Genomic DNA, 14079 nt, shown 5'->3' with positions numbered 1-14079 from the left:
TAATGTTTGAGTGTGTGGTACTCCTCAAAGCATGGAGTAACACATAAGGGAGTGTTCCTCAACACTCCTCCTCAACACTCCTCTCATCAGGTTGATCCTGAATTGCAGGGAATCAGTGGCGTGTCCTAACTTATAGTAAGGGCCAATAAGCCAATGACGACGGACCCAGAGATCCCAAGCCCCTTGTAGTGGTGGATCCTATGTAGACAATCATGTCCTGCACGTAACCAGTGAGTACATCACACAAACAAAAACTTGACCCCAAAGATATGCCTCTTTTCTGGTATGAACTGTCGGGAAGCTAGCCTGCCCTTCCACTTCATTAGTGATTCATCCACACAGAGATTCTTGAATGGCACAACGATTTTACGAAACGAGGAAGTGACGGCTGTAAATATTTTTCTTGTTTTATGCTGGGGATCGCTGACACAGGCACCAGCTCTGCTGATAAGTGCAGGCAACGGAGGAGGAAGTGGTCTTGCGAGAACAAGGACCCAAAAAATGGGGTCTGAAGCATGGGGTCTGTGCTTCTGTACTCACTGAGTGAGTTCTTTTTCACAATTCCCATAAGGACAACTGTCACAAAAAATGTGTACATCTCATTGATATTAGTCGGAACCCAATTTGCCAGCTTTCCTTTCACTCCAGGTGGTGTTTTCTTCAGCTGCTCTGAAGCATAGTGGTTGGTTTCTCCTCAAAAAGCTCCTCTGTCATAACATTTTTAAAACACTGGACTTCTGTGGGGGATGCAGGTGGGGTCTGAACTCCTGACTTTGCAGGATAAAATACAAAACCAAAAAAAACCTGAGGTCAAGGAGGGGTACAATTTCTGAAAGCCTCCAGATGGAAGAGCTTGCCTCCTACACCTTACTTGGTGTTGTGTGTGCAGGTGTAGGAGCAGTGGCTGAGGCATCTTCATCCTGAGCATCAAGGGCTTGGAGTATGGGGGAATCTCCTCATCTGTGTCACTTATCTCATTGTCAAAATCTCTCTCCTCCTCATCAGGATTAAAAAAAACATTTCTCTGATCTCCTCTCCATCTTTTTCTGTGACAGTTGTGTAAATTAAACTGTAAATAAATCAAATTAATTCAACTTGTAAGTATAAAATAGATGAAGAGCTCCGATGTGAGTCTGAGGTAAAAGTGATATGCCGTGATGTCACTTGTCACCGGGGGAAAGGGAAGAATAGTGATAGGCTATGGCCATAGCCATACATTTTTTTATTTATTCCAGTGCAGACTTCAGAGTCCAGGGACAGTCTAATAATATATATTTTTACACAGATTAAAATTGTTAAATAATTAAATAAATAATATGTTTCATGTAAATTAAACATTGCAATTGAAAGGTGATTGTATTTCTCGCTGTTGTCATAGACACAAGTGAGTAGATATGCACTGGAAACGTATCGGTTACCTAACGTAACCTCGGTTCTCTCTAGATGAGGGAACGAGTATTGCGTAAGCTAGCTTACGCTACGGGAAAGATTAATCTTTTCTGAGATATTGAAGCCAAAAAATTATCCTTAATTTTGTATCCATTGTCAACGCAGTGCGGCAGCTGCAGACCTTGAGCGGGCTAGCTAGCGAGCTCATTGGTTGCTCTGCGGCAACTGCTGCAGCCTATAGACGAGCTTGGGCTGAACTCGCGATCCAATGAGAGGCGTCCGCGGCTCACTGCATCAAAGCCCGCCAAAAGGGCGTGACTAGAGTGCATATAAGCGTAGTTCGTAGGCTGGAACCCTGGTTTTCATTGACTGAAGCTAAAAGTCGCTCGTGGCGCTAGCACGGCCGGCTACGCAATACTCGTTCCCTCATCTAGAGAGAACCGAGGTTACGTTAGGTAACCGATACGTTCTCTTACGAGAGGTTCTCTCGTATTGCGTAAGCTAGCTTACGCTACGGGAACCCATTGTCAACGCCGTGCGTCTGTTTCGAGGCGGCGAGACCTTTGGTGCGCCCTCCGAACGAAACGAAAAGCTGCTCAGAGCGTCTGAAAGCGGCGGAGCGCGAGGTATACAATCTCAGTGCTCTGACTGGGCAAAGGAGATTGGCGTCGCGTTCGCTATCGGATGCTGGTAGCGCCGATAGGGAAATGACCTGTGCTCTGAAAGGAGTACCGATCACCTTGGGAACATAGCCGTGTCTAGGTTTTAAAATGACCTTGGAGTCACTTGGTCCAAACTCAAGACACGCAGCTGACAGACAACGCTTGAAGGTCTCCCACACGCTTGACTGATGACAGGGCAGTCAGAAAAACGGTTTTGAGTGAAAGGTATTTCAAATCCACGGATTGAAGTGGTTCGAAAGGGGGCTTTCATAGTTTCGAGAACTATAGAAAGATCCCAGATAGGAACCGATGGGGGCGCTGGGGTTCATCCTTCTAGCTCCCCTAAGGAAGCCGGATGACCAGCTCGTTTTTTCCCATGACTGGCCATGCAGGGGTTCAGCTGAACGCCGCAACGGCTGCCACATACACTTTGAGCGTGGATGGGGATCTGCCCTTATCCAGCAGCTCTTGTAGAAATACTGAGCAGCGACGACACCCCACATGTCCGCGGGTCCAGGTCTCTGTCGGTGCACCATTTTGAGAACACAGACCATTTTGACGCATAGAGTCTTCTTGTGGAAGGGGCTCTAACGTGTATAATGGTATTTATTACTCCTTCTGGCAGAGCGACAGGTAGTCGTTGATCACCCACGCATGCAGCGCCCAGCGCTCTGGGTGGGGATGCCAGATTGTGCCGCGAGCTTGAGAGAGGAGATCTGCTCTCACTGGGATGGGCCACGGTACTGTCAGTGACAGCTGCGTAAGCTCCAGGAACCATGTCTGATTCTCCCAACGCGGGGCTATGAGGAGCACCGAGTGACGCGTTTCCCTGATCCTCTGCATTACCTGTGGCAATAGCGAGACGGGGGGGAAGGCGTAAAGCGGGCGCCTGGGCCAGTCCTGGGCCAGCGCGTCCTCGCTTTTCGAGAAAAATATCGGGCAGTGAGAGTTATCTTCTGATGCAAAGAGGTCTATCTCTGCTCTGCCGAACAGGTGCCATAACGTCTGGACTGTTTGAGCGTGCAGGGACCATTCCCCTGGGGGAATATTGTCTCTGGACAATATTCTCAGCGAGCGCAGGTGGCACTGGGACCAACTCAGTATGCGTTCCGTCAGATGGAAAAGGTTCCTGGATCTGACACCGCCCTGACGGTTTAGGTAGGATACCACAGATCTGTTGTCCGAACGGACCAGGACGTGGTGACCCTGAATGACCGGGAGAAAGCGCACGAGCGCGTACTCGACCGCTATCATTTCCAGACAATTTATGTGAAGGAGCTTTTCCTGAACTGACCATAGGCCGAAAACCGGAGAGCCCTCGCGAGACCGCGCCCAACCCGTGTTGGACGCCGTCTGTCGAGATGACTTTTCGGCAAGATACAGCTCCCATTGTCACTCCTCGCTGATACCACTCGGCCACTGTCCAAGGCTGCAGAGCTGAAATACAGGTCTGAGTCACCTTGATGGGCTGGCGGCCTGTGGCCCAAGCCCGGCGAGACGCTGGGTGCTTAGCCAATGCTGAAGCGGGCGATGTGCAGTAAACCCAGCTGAAGTACTGCTGCGGCTGAGGCCATGTAACCTAGCACTCTCTGGAATTTCTTCAGAGGCGTGAGGCTGTTCATCTGAAAAGATGCGGCTAGTCGCTGAACACGGCGCGCTGTGTAGATAAGCGAGCCGTCATTGCCACGGAGTCTAGTTCTATCCCAAGGAAGGAAATTGTCTGACTGGGCTGTAGTGAGCTCTTGGTCCAATTGACTGCAAGACCCAAACTGCTCAGATGGCTGAGGAGAACTGCTCTGTGAGACAGAAGCTCCATATGTGACTGACCCATAATCAGCCAGTCGTCCAAATAGTTCAGAATTCGCAAACCCTGACTCCGCAGGGGTGCGAGCGCCACATCCATGCACTTCGTGAAAGTACGGGGTGCTAAGGACAGGCCGAACGGAAGGAAGGTGTATTGATAAACCTGGCCGTCGAAGGCGAATCTCAAGAATGGCCTGTGACGGGATTTATCTGAATCTGAAAGTATGCATCTTTCAGATCGAGAGAAATAAACCAGTCCCCTAGGCACATGCGCGAGGAGTTTCCTGATTGTAAGCATTTTGAACGGTCTTTTGCAAGCACCTTGTTCAAAACCCTGAGATCTAATATGGGTCTGAGGCCGCCGTCTTTCTTGGGAACAAGAAAATAACGGCTGTAAAGCCCCGACTCGCTCAGAGAGGGTGGCACTTTCTCTATGGCCCTTTAGCACAGAAGGCTTGCTATTTCTGAACGAAGCATGCACGCTGCTTCCGTGTTCACAGTGGTTTCGAGCCGTGCTCTGAAGCGAGGAGGGCGGCGATCGAACTGTAGCAAATAGCCCTGTTGTATTGTGCTTAACACCCACTTGGATATCCCTGGAATAGCTTCCCACGCTTTGAAGCGTAACGCTAGAGGGTGAATGGGCGCACGCACGCATTTGTGGGCGCCTTCATTGACTCTGACGCTCGAGTGGTTCGTAACCGCTTTATGAGAGCGTGCTCTGATAGGGGCACGGGATGTGTTATGCTTGTGTGTAGGGGCGAACACAGGGTTGTGGGCACATTTTCTACACATAATACATGTTTGCTCTTTACAAGATTTATTTGGGTCGCCGTGAAAATGGCGTTTGAGTGCAGGCAAGCGGGCAGTGTCACCGGCTTGTTGGCTGCTAAATTCACCACTGCAGTAGCCTGAGAGAAGGGGACTGACAGGGGCTAAGCTTTGACGGTGGTCCGGCCGCGGCGGGACTGAGCCGTCGTTTGTTCAACAAAGCTAGGAGGACTTCGGTTGTTCAGGTTTCAGCGCAATCTTAGGCCGAGGCCCGCGGGGGGGGCGGTGGTCTACGGCGGCTGTCCGTCGCGCCGAAGGGCGAGGTCCGTCGCGCTCCTTAGATCTGTAACAGCCTCTGGGTGCCTGCCTCTCTCATCCCACTCCCGAAGAAGGTCCGCTTGGAGGATCTGCAAGACGGCCATGGAATGCAGAGCAGATGCGGCTTGGCCGGCGGCGGAATAGGCGTGGCCAACACAGGCGGAAGTAGTTCTGCAGGCCTTAGACGGGAGCACTGGTTTAGACCGCCATCTCGCGGAGGGCGGGCAAAGGTGTGCTGCTACCGAATCCTCGACCGGGGGGATGGAAGAGTAGCCCTTCTCGGCGGCGCCTTCCACTGAAGCGAGAGCAGTGGAGACGTGGGATCGAGTCCTGGCCGAGAGAGGTGCGTTCCACGATTTAGAGAGCTCGGCGTGGAGTTCCGGCAGGAAGGGAGCGGCCCGGGCCGCGGGCGCCGCGCGGTGACGGCTTTGAAGAAAACAGCCATCGAGTCTGTTGGGAGCCTGCTCAGGGGGCAGTGACCACTCGACGGCCTGTGTGAGGAGGCGTATCAGTTCCCCTTCGACTCGGGCGCGGGTCCTGCTGGATTCCTGGGCCGTTGAGGAGGCTTGTGACCACTCCTCGCTGTCCGAAGCCATGATGGAACAGCAGCCTTTGTCCTCCGCCTCGCTCTCCGAGGTGGCAGCAGTGCGGCCGCTCGGCGGCAACTGCGCCGTCCCGGGGCGGGGAGGGTGAACGCGATGCTCGAGGGAGGGGCTCCGGCGAGACAGTCGCTTCTAAAACCGGTTCCGGCAGCCTTTGGGAGCGGCGCTTCTTCCGGCGCGGCGAAACAGAAGGCGCGCGGCAGCTCCGGTTTTGCATACTTCGAGTCGAGCCCGCAGGGTCGACATCGAAGCTACTCGCAGAGGTCGCATCCGCCGTCAGCGAGGGCGAGCTCTGCATGCCCCAGTCCCAGGCAGAGAGCGCAGATGATGTGTCGGTCTCCGGCGCTGAGAGGAGCGCGGCATGAGCCGCAGGAAGTGCGAGGCATCTTTAAAAAGACGCTCGATACTCTTTTGTGAAGTTCGCTGAGGAACTTAGCTTGCTCTAAAAAAGGATACGTCGCCGGATGGTGTAGCTCGCAGGATGGCTGAAGGTGGCGAAGACGGCCGGCTTCTTCGAGCGCTGTCCACGCTTGCTAGATGCCCCTCGAACGGCGACGCGGCTTCCAGTTCAGAGATGCGAAGAGCTTCGCTGAAGAGATGAAAATCGGGGTTCCAGCCTACGAACTACGCTTATATGCACTCTAGTCACGCCCTTTTTGGCGGGCTTTGATGCAGTGAGCGTGCGGATGCCTCTCATTGGATGCGAGTTCGCCCAAGCTCGTCTATAGGCTGCAGCAGTTGCCGCAGAGCAACCAATGAGATCGCTAGCTAGCCCGCTCAAGGTCTGTAGCTGCCGCACTGCGTTGACAATGGATACAAAATTAAGGATAATTTTTTGGCTTCAATATCTCAGAAAAGATGAATCTTTCCCGTAGCGTAAGCTAGCTTACGCAATACGAGAGAACCTCTCGTAAGAGAACTTGCATTGTAATACTTCTGTGTTTATATGAATACAGTCAACATATCTAGTGGTTGAATTTTTTTTCAAGCAGCTGTTTTAGACATAAATGACAAGTGCTTCGCCAGTCCCTCTCTCTATAGCAATGGCAGATACAGCAACGGGAATGCAGATTTGGTGAGTTTCTGATCTAATTTTGCCACTGTTATACACAGTGTGTGGATATGAACAGTAAACTTGTGTTCTTCTGTTTGTCTGAATACACGTAACATAAAATAAACATTTCCTTTTGTAGAAGAGACTGTTCGAGCAGCTGTTTTAGACACATAAATGATAAGCGCTTAGCCAGTCACTCTCTGTGGCATGCAGTGGTAGCTTCGCAATGCGAAAGCAGATTTGAATTCGATGTCGATGACATCAGACAAAAACGTTCTAATCACAAGGGTGTGATATTATGCCCCAGGGACCACTCTGGAATGATCACAGTGGTTTGATTGTACATGTCATATGGTTAAATAATACAGAATTTTAGATGTGGTGGGAATTTTCATGATTTCAGAAATAAATAACAAAAATGACAAATATCCCATGGTGCATGTACTGTACATACACTGTTGGACATTGTTAGTAGACAAAAAAAAAAATATATATATATATATATATATATATATATATATATATTTCTAGAAGTCCTCAGAGCTAAAAGTCCATGAAGTTGAAGAAACAACTGTATTCTTTAATTGTAATGGACTTAGTGCAGGGCTGAACTAGGAAGAGAAATCGGCCCTGGATTTTTCATTGCAACTGTGGGGTTGTTCGCAGTCCTTTTCTGCGTTGTTTTGTGGTCCGTTCTGCATAACGTGGCGGCTCATTTCTGCTTATCGTGGCCCATTTGGCCCATTTCCACCAGCCCACTCGGTTCTCTTGTTGGCCAGTCCGCCCCTGATCGGTCCAAAAGTGTGTTGGCCCACCGGGAAAATGCCGGTATGCCAGATTACCAGTCCAGCACTCACTTGCATATAATTTATTCTTTTTTACTATATCATAATGTTTTGTTGTATTAGATTAAAAGGCATTTGTTAAAAACTAAAAACTGTCTCTACACAATTAAAATTATTAAATTCTTCATGAATTAACTCATTGAAACTCTTGTTTAGGAGCTACTAAAGCTCTGGCCTAGTGGTTATTGCATGTGCTCCGACGCACTGAGCCATTATGCTCATACAGGCAATGTAAGTTCAGATAATACACACATAATTTTACACTCTTTAGGAGCTTTTGTTATGTTGATGAAAATGTTTTCCCATTAAGCTTGGTACTCACTGTACTGTGGTGGTTATGTGAAGTTTGCGCAGACCAGGAGTGGGAAACTGACGAGAGTTGATGTAGGAGACTTTTGTCATTGCCGTGTTAATGCTCTCCAAGTCATCTGCATCCATCACCAGCACTGACTGAGCTGGGTTAAAGTGGAACTGAGAGGGATCAAGAGAGTTTGAGAGACATTTTCATAATCACGAGAAAAAATTTAAAAGCAAGGCAGAGAATGAACGATTCAACACATTTACATATAAATGAATAAATGATGTCTGTGGATTGACTGATGCGAAAGGATTCTTGAATGAATTTGGAGGACATTATAGAGATGGGCAAAGAACATCCTCTCTCTCTCCACTGAAAGGTTTTGCATATCTGTGTGTGTGGATGTTTATGTGTGAAAGGAAATATGCCACATATGCTTGTGTGTATGTTCTGTACCTTTATGCCTTTGCCTAGACTCTCAAGAGAGCTGATGTCCAGGCCCTCTTTACAGGCCTGTAAGCAGGAGATCACCTTTTGAGTTGCAATCTTCCCTGGTCGAATTGTCAGGCCTGAGAGGCCTCCACGGAAATACTGTGTGAACCGTGGAGTGGTCACCTCTCCTCCTATAAATACATGCACATGAACACATACACACAAAAAACATTTTCATGTCTCCATCTGGCTGATTTTTTAAGACAGTGAAGACACATCCTTCGATGCCTATGATAACCTGCAATCCCATGAGTGTGATTTATCTAAAGAACAAAAATGGTGCCTGAGAGAGTGGTTGAAAGAAGTTTATAAATCAACTTATGATTCAGTTTCTACCAGTAAATAAGCATTGTACTCATTAAATATTTGCTTGGTTTTCTCTAAAGTCCACTTAAATTGGTTCTAGATCATCAAACACGATGTAATGGCCTCGGAAGACATGTCTGAAAACAGTTTACTTTAAAGGTACCTTCATGCAAAAATGAGAGATAGACAGAGAAAGGCCTTTTCCCTTTAATACATGCTGTTTCCCTCCCTTATGGCTGTGCTGGAAGATTTGGAGAGCCAAATGGCTCCAGATGGACCCAGCACTGTCACTCCTATAGTCCCACAATGAGGGTTTGTGCTTTCAGTGCTTAATTGCTTATGATTTTTTAATTATTTAGATGACAGATGTTATCAATTAAATGTCATTCCACAGATGAAACAGCACAGGAACATTTGCATTCTCATTTTTGCTCCCCTTAAAGGACGAACACACTAATGAGACTGTAGGCTTCACATACGAGTTTTCCCTACCATTTCTATATGTATTGATCAATGGTGGCATGACAGACAATATTAACAAACAGAACAGCCCGGCAGACCAAGGCACAGTTACAACCTTACATATAGATTAGCACATCTGATCTCTCATTATAACAATAAATACATAAATAAATAGATATGTTACAAGTGAGAAGGAGCACCACAGTAATGACCTTATTTATAATCCATTAAAACAATTATTATATGAAAGGTTATTTCCTCTATTTGTTTTCTTCAACACTAAGAAGGCATAATTCTCACATCTTCAAAAATGTGATTCATTTGTAGCAAAAATAAGGTATTTAAAACTTGTTGACAATGTTATAACAATATAACAACATACAATCTGATCTGTCATTAAAACAAAAAAATTGTTTTGTCACAAGCGATAAGATGCACCATAGTAATGGCCTTATTTTAAGCCCATTAAAACAATTATGGGACAGTTTTAGGGCACATTTTCCTTTGTATTTCTACTAATAATGTTTCTTTTAGCACTAGTGAGGCATAATTCTAAAATATATTAAAATACAAAAATAAATTAAGACATTAATTGCAATTAATTATAACAATAAAGTAATTAACTTGTAGTAACTTTGTAATAGCATGTAACAACGTACATGTTACAAAATGCTTCTACCATTGCAATACAGAAACTCTAGAAAAAAGTGTAAGATAACCCTATTTGATGTGTCGTGAAGACAATGGCCACCAAACCTCATTTCTACTTTGAAAAAGACAAGGATCTCAATTTGCTCTGAACAGATACATCCACAGTTTGCATTATGAGGTGTCTTGTCATTACATCGTTGATTGTGCAGAGAGAAAATGGAGGGAGTGCGTGAGGCAATCTCACCCACTAATGGCTTGAAAAGTTATCAGTTGCGGTTTAGTGGAGCTTAGACCACTTTCATTGGGTTGTAATAGCAAGTGATCTTGTCCTCTATTCAGGGTCTCTTAATCCCCTCTACGGGCCTCTTCTGCAATCACGATTCAAAGCCAGAATAGAAGGGGGAATAATCCGCAATCAGCACGGATGAAAAGAAATCTAAATGCCGTTGATGATTTGGAATTTAGGACCTCGTTGCAAAAAACAATGATTTAGCCTTGTCTCCATTCTCTCACCGCCTGATTTAATTATTTTGCTCATGAAAGTGGTGTTAAGGACAGTCTCTCCATTCGAATGCGGTCATTGGCTCTATTTCAAACGGCTGAAATTGACAGGCTGTGTTTCTTTTTTGACGTTTTCACACCCGAGTCTCTTTGATTAAATGAGGAATCAGGGTAGCCTGGGGCTAAACACATAGCCTCTCTCTTGCTATTCGAACCACCACTGCCGAGCTCTCACTGTCATATCAATAATGTAGATATCTTTTAGTCACAACCTCTCTTAAGTCTGAGTATATCTTAAAAGCTGTGGATGGTAAATTGTCCCTCCTGTGCATGGGCTGTCAAATAAACAATTATGCATCTCTTTCATTTTATTGATCCACCCCTTTTAAAGGTATAATCAAAACAATAGGTCTCACCTTGCCAGCAGGCACCTACAGTAAGCTGTACATCGATCTCAGAGGGGTGGATGGGCCAGTCATCTGTCACAAGGTAGGGCTCATATGTCACTCCATCTACGAAGAGTGTCACAGAAGGAAACTCCACATTGATGACGTAGTAATGCCATTCTTTATCACAGATCTGGAAATGACAAATAAAGGGAAAAACGTTAAAGTTCAAAGACACAGATAAGACTTACTTAACTTACTATAGATTAATGTCCATCAAGCTCATCCACTGCATAGCCAAAAGTACTGTATGTGGAAACTGCAACACCATACCCATATGTGGTTGAACATTTAGCTTCAGAGACATGAGTATTAATACGGAGTTAGTATTACCTTTGCTGTTATAACAGCTTGTACTCTTCTGGGAAGGCTTTTCACTAGATGTCGGAACAGTAATGTTTGGATTTATTCCCTTTCAGACACAAGAACTTCAGTGAGGTCAGGCACTGAGGTTTGGCAATGGGCCCTGGCTCTCAAAGGTGTTTAATGGGGTTCAGTTCTGGGGTTTGTGCAGATCAAGTTTTTCCACACCAATAAACTATTTCTTTATGGACCTTAATTTTTGCACTGGGGGATTGTCACGGAAAAGGCATGCCCCTTTCAACTAAAATGTTTGGAGATTGCATTTCTTTATGCTTGATATTATTAACCTGCTAGTAATGAGTGTAGCTGAAATAGCCAAATCCATTAAATATAAGTTGGTGCCTGCATACTTTCGGTCATATATTGTATGTTCTTGGCTGAATGACATGTGCTCTTCAAACCAAGCAACTGATATACTGTAAGAAACATTTGCTATTGTATACATCTTGAGATGATCAATGTGAGATTCACATTCACTTGTCTCTAATGAAACAGAAATGAATTTGCCTAATAAAGGTAATTGCTATAGTGCTATTTATCACTTGTGACCTGTCATATTGCATTAACTAAGTATAATTATGATCCAACCCTAATTATAGGGAGAAAGATTTACAAGTGCAAGACATATACATTTGCTTTAAATATCAATGCCAACAGATCAACACTATACTGTAACTATAACACCTATAATTATAGTTAATTCTTTTTTTTTCTTTCTTGTATGTCTTTGTACATGACACATTCAGTTAACAACCATAGGTATTTTAAAGAAAGGTCTAACCACATTTGACCACATTTAATTGCTTTGCTTGGCCTTTTCAAACTATAACAACCATGGTGCCAACCAGTTTCAGTTTCTTGTAGGGAGGACAAGAAATTATGGGGAGGAGAGAGGGGAACAGATCAGGAAATGGCACTGGCTGAACTCAAACTCAATATGTCCATGTGAGGACCAAGGCTCAATATACACACAAGTCCAATGCTCCATCACGTTGTAAATTTTAAGAAAGACTGTTCACAACAGACACTGCATTTTAACATCCGTTTCGGGTGAGATCTGATCCCATGTGCACAGCACTATTGTAAATGTGGTCAAAATGTTTTGTGATCGAATCATTCATCACATTAAGATATAATCGAAAACATATGGTGACCACAAAACATTTGTAGTGTAAACACTAGTCTGTTCTGATGATCATTAATTGCCCTAAAACAAGGTATATTAAACTTTGCCAGTTATGTGCAGCTTTAAAAGAAAGTGTCCAAAAAGTTTAAAGAAGCACATGAATAGTTATGCACAAAACATCACAGAAATTCTCAGTTTTGCCTGATACAGTATCTATATCTATATATATCACAGAGTATGTGAAGTATATATTAAGTTCAATTACTATCTCATAACAATATAAGCATAAGAATTCTGCTCCAAATGTCACATTTAAGAAGAGAATACATTTGAAAGAGGGCTATATTTGGAGGCAACAGTATGCCAACTTTTAGTACCTTTTGTGCTTCATCAACATGCAGTAATACACTATATTGAAGGATTTTTCACTAAGAATTTCTAATGAATGAGACATTTTAAAAAATAAATGAAATCCTAATCATGTAATCAACCATGAGTAACACTGCCAACTGCTCATATTTACATGGAAATGAGTTATGTTCATCTGTGCAGCAATAACATCTAAGATAATTTGCTAATATACTCCAGAAAACATGCATTAAGTATGCATACTTAGACACATGTGCAATCATGGTGAGCACAATATGGTGTGTAAGACACCTGGATGTTGCTGAACTGCTGCAGAAGGGAGTTAAACAAGAGATCCTGGTCTCCAAAGAGAAGCTCTCTCCCTGTATTACTGCACCCTCTGGGGACAGGTTTCTCTCTAGACCTCGCCCCCTCTCTTTCTCTTATCTCTCGTTTTCTAGAATAGAAATTCTGTAATTTTCTAGAATATATCTCAATTTCACTGTTCTCTTCAAAATCTCTATTTTTCTTATGTATTTCTGCAGCAGTCTCAGTCTATGCGCATAAACTTTTCTGTCCTTTCCAGTGTCACACTCACACAAGTGCATGCACAACACACTCAATGTGAATACCATTCAGTCTCTTGTTTGTGCACTCATTTTAGCAACTGTGATATTGAGAAGCATTCTGGGATATTAGGATATGAGAGTATCATAAACTTGTTTCTATGACACCTTTGCCTAATGTGTCAACTCACGTGCTCAACAGGACTCATACCCCAATGCTTTGCATCACATTCAAAAGTGCATTGCCTTTTAAGTTGAGCTACCATGCAATCTGGTCACATTTGAACAAGCTTGGCTATGTAATGCAAATGTAATGCACAGGTTAATGTACACTACAGGTCAAAAGTTTTGAAACACTTGACTGAAATGTTTCTCATGGTCTTAAAAATCTTTTGATCTGAAGGTGTATGCTTAAATGTTTGAAATTTGTTTTGTAGACAAAAATATAATTGTTATATTTTTGAAATTGATGACTTGGACCAAACAAAGAAAGGCAAACAATAAGTTTCCAACATAGATGGGAACTCCTTCAATACTGTTTAAAAAGCATCCCAGGGTAATTCTAAAATATAACACAGTTTTGACTGATTTTGGAATTTTTTTAGTCACAACATAATACCTATAGTTCCATTTATGTTATTCCAAAATGTTGATGACTTTACTGTTATTCTAAAACGTGAAAATTATTATAATAAAGAATGAGTAAGTGTTTCAAAACATTTGACTGGTAATGTATGTGTCGCCTCAAGTCATGCACTGTAGTAAAAGTGTTTTGATGTCATAAGCTGTTATTGTGTGAGGAACAGGACAAAACGTGCTTATGAATTGATGATCTGCCATTTTACTTTTGATGTGTGTGAGGGAATAAAAGTCATTGATGTTGTAGCATCTCTAGTGTTTATTTCAACAGGAAACTGCCACGATACATACATCGATCCACATTCAAAAACATTTAGCAAAAATGTAGATATAGTAATGCGATTCTATGAGACCAGGTTCATAGAATTCATAGGTTTTATGTCTATTTCTTACAAGGAGTGCAGTGGGGCATCATGCCATTTAAGTTTTTTCACCAAAAC

General features: G+C 44.1%; 1 protein-coding gene across 1 annotated transcript in view; it reads right to left on the bottom strand.

Annotated features, from left to right (window-relative positions):
- The window catches only part of LOC127648605 (calsyntenin-2-like), a 366638-nt gene that overhangs the window by 27667 nt on the left and 324892 nt on the right, over positions 1 to 14079 (bottom strand). The window contains exons 9-11 of the mRNA XM_052133275.1: positions 10568 to 10730; positions 8196 to 8362; positions 7764 to 7912 (exon numbers count right to left, since the gene is read on the bottom strand). Of these exons, the coding sequence (XP_051989235.1) occupies positions 7764 to 7912; positions 8196 to 8362; positions 10568 to 10730 (479 nt within the window). The remainder of the gene's footprint in view (positions 1 to 7763; positions 7913 to 8195; positions 8363 to 10567; positions 10731 to 14079) is intronic.

Source organism: Xyrauchen texanus, chromosome 9 (genome assembly GCF_025860055.1).
Source record: "Xyrauchen texanus isolate HMW12.3.18 chromosome 9, RBS_HiC_50CHRs, whole genome shotgun sequence".
Lineage (NCBI taxonomy): Eukaryota > Metazoa > Chordata > Actinopteri > Cypriniformes > Catostomidae > Xyrauchen > Xyrauchen texanus.
This window is presented reverse-complemented; position numbering and strand designations above follow the sequence as displayed.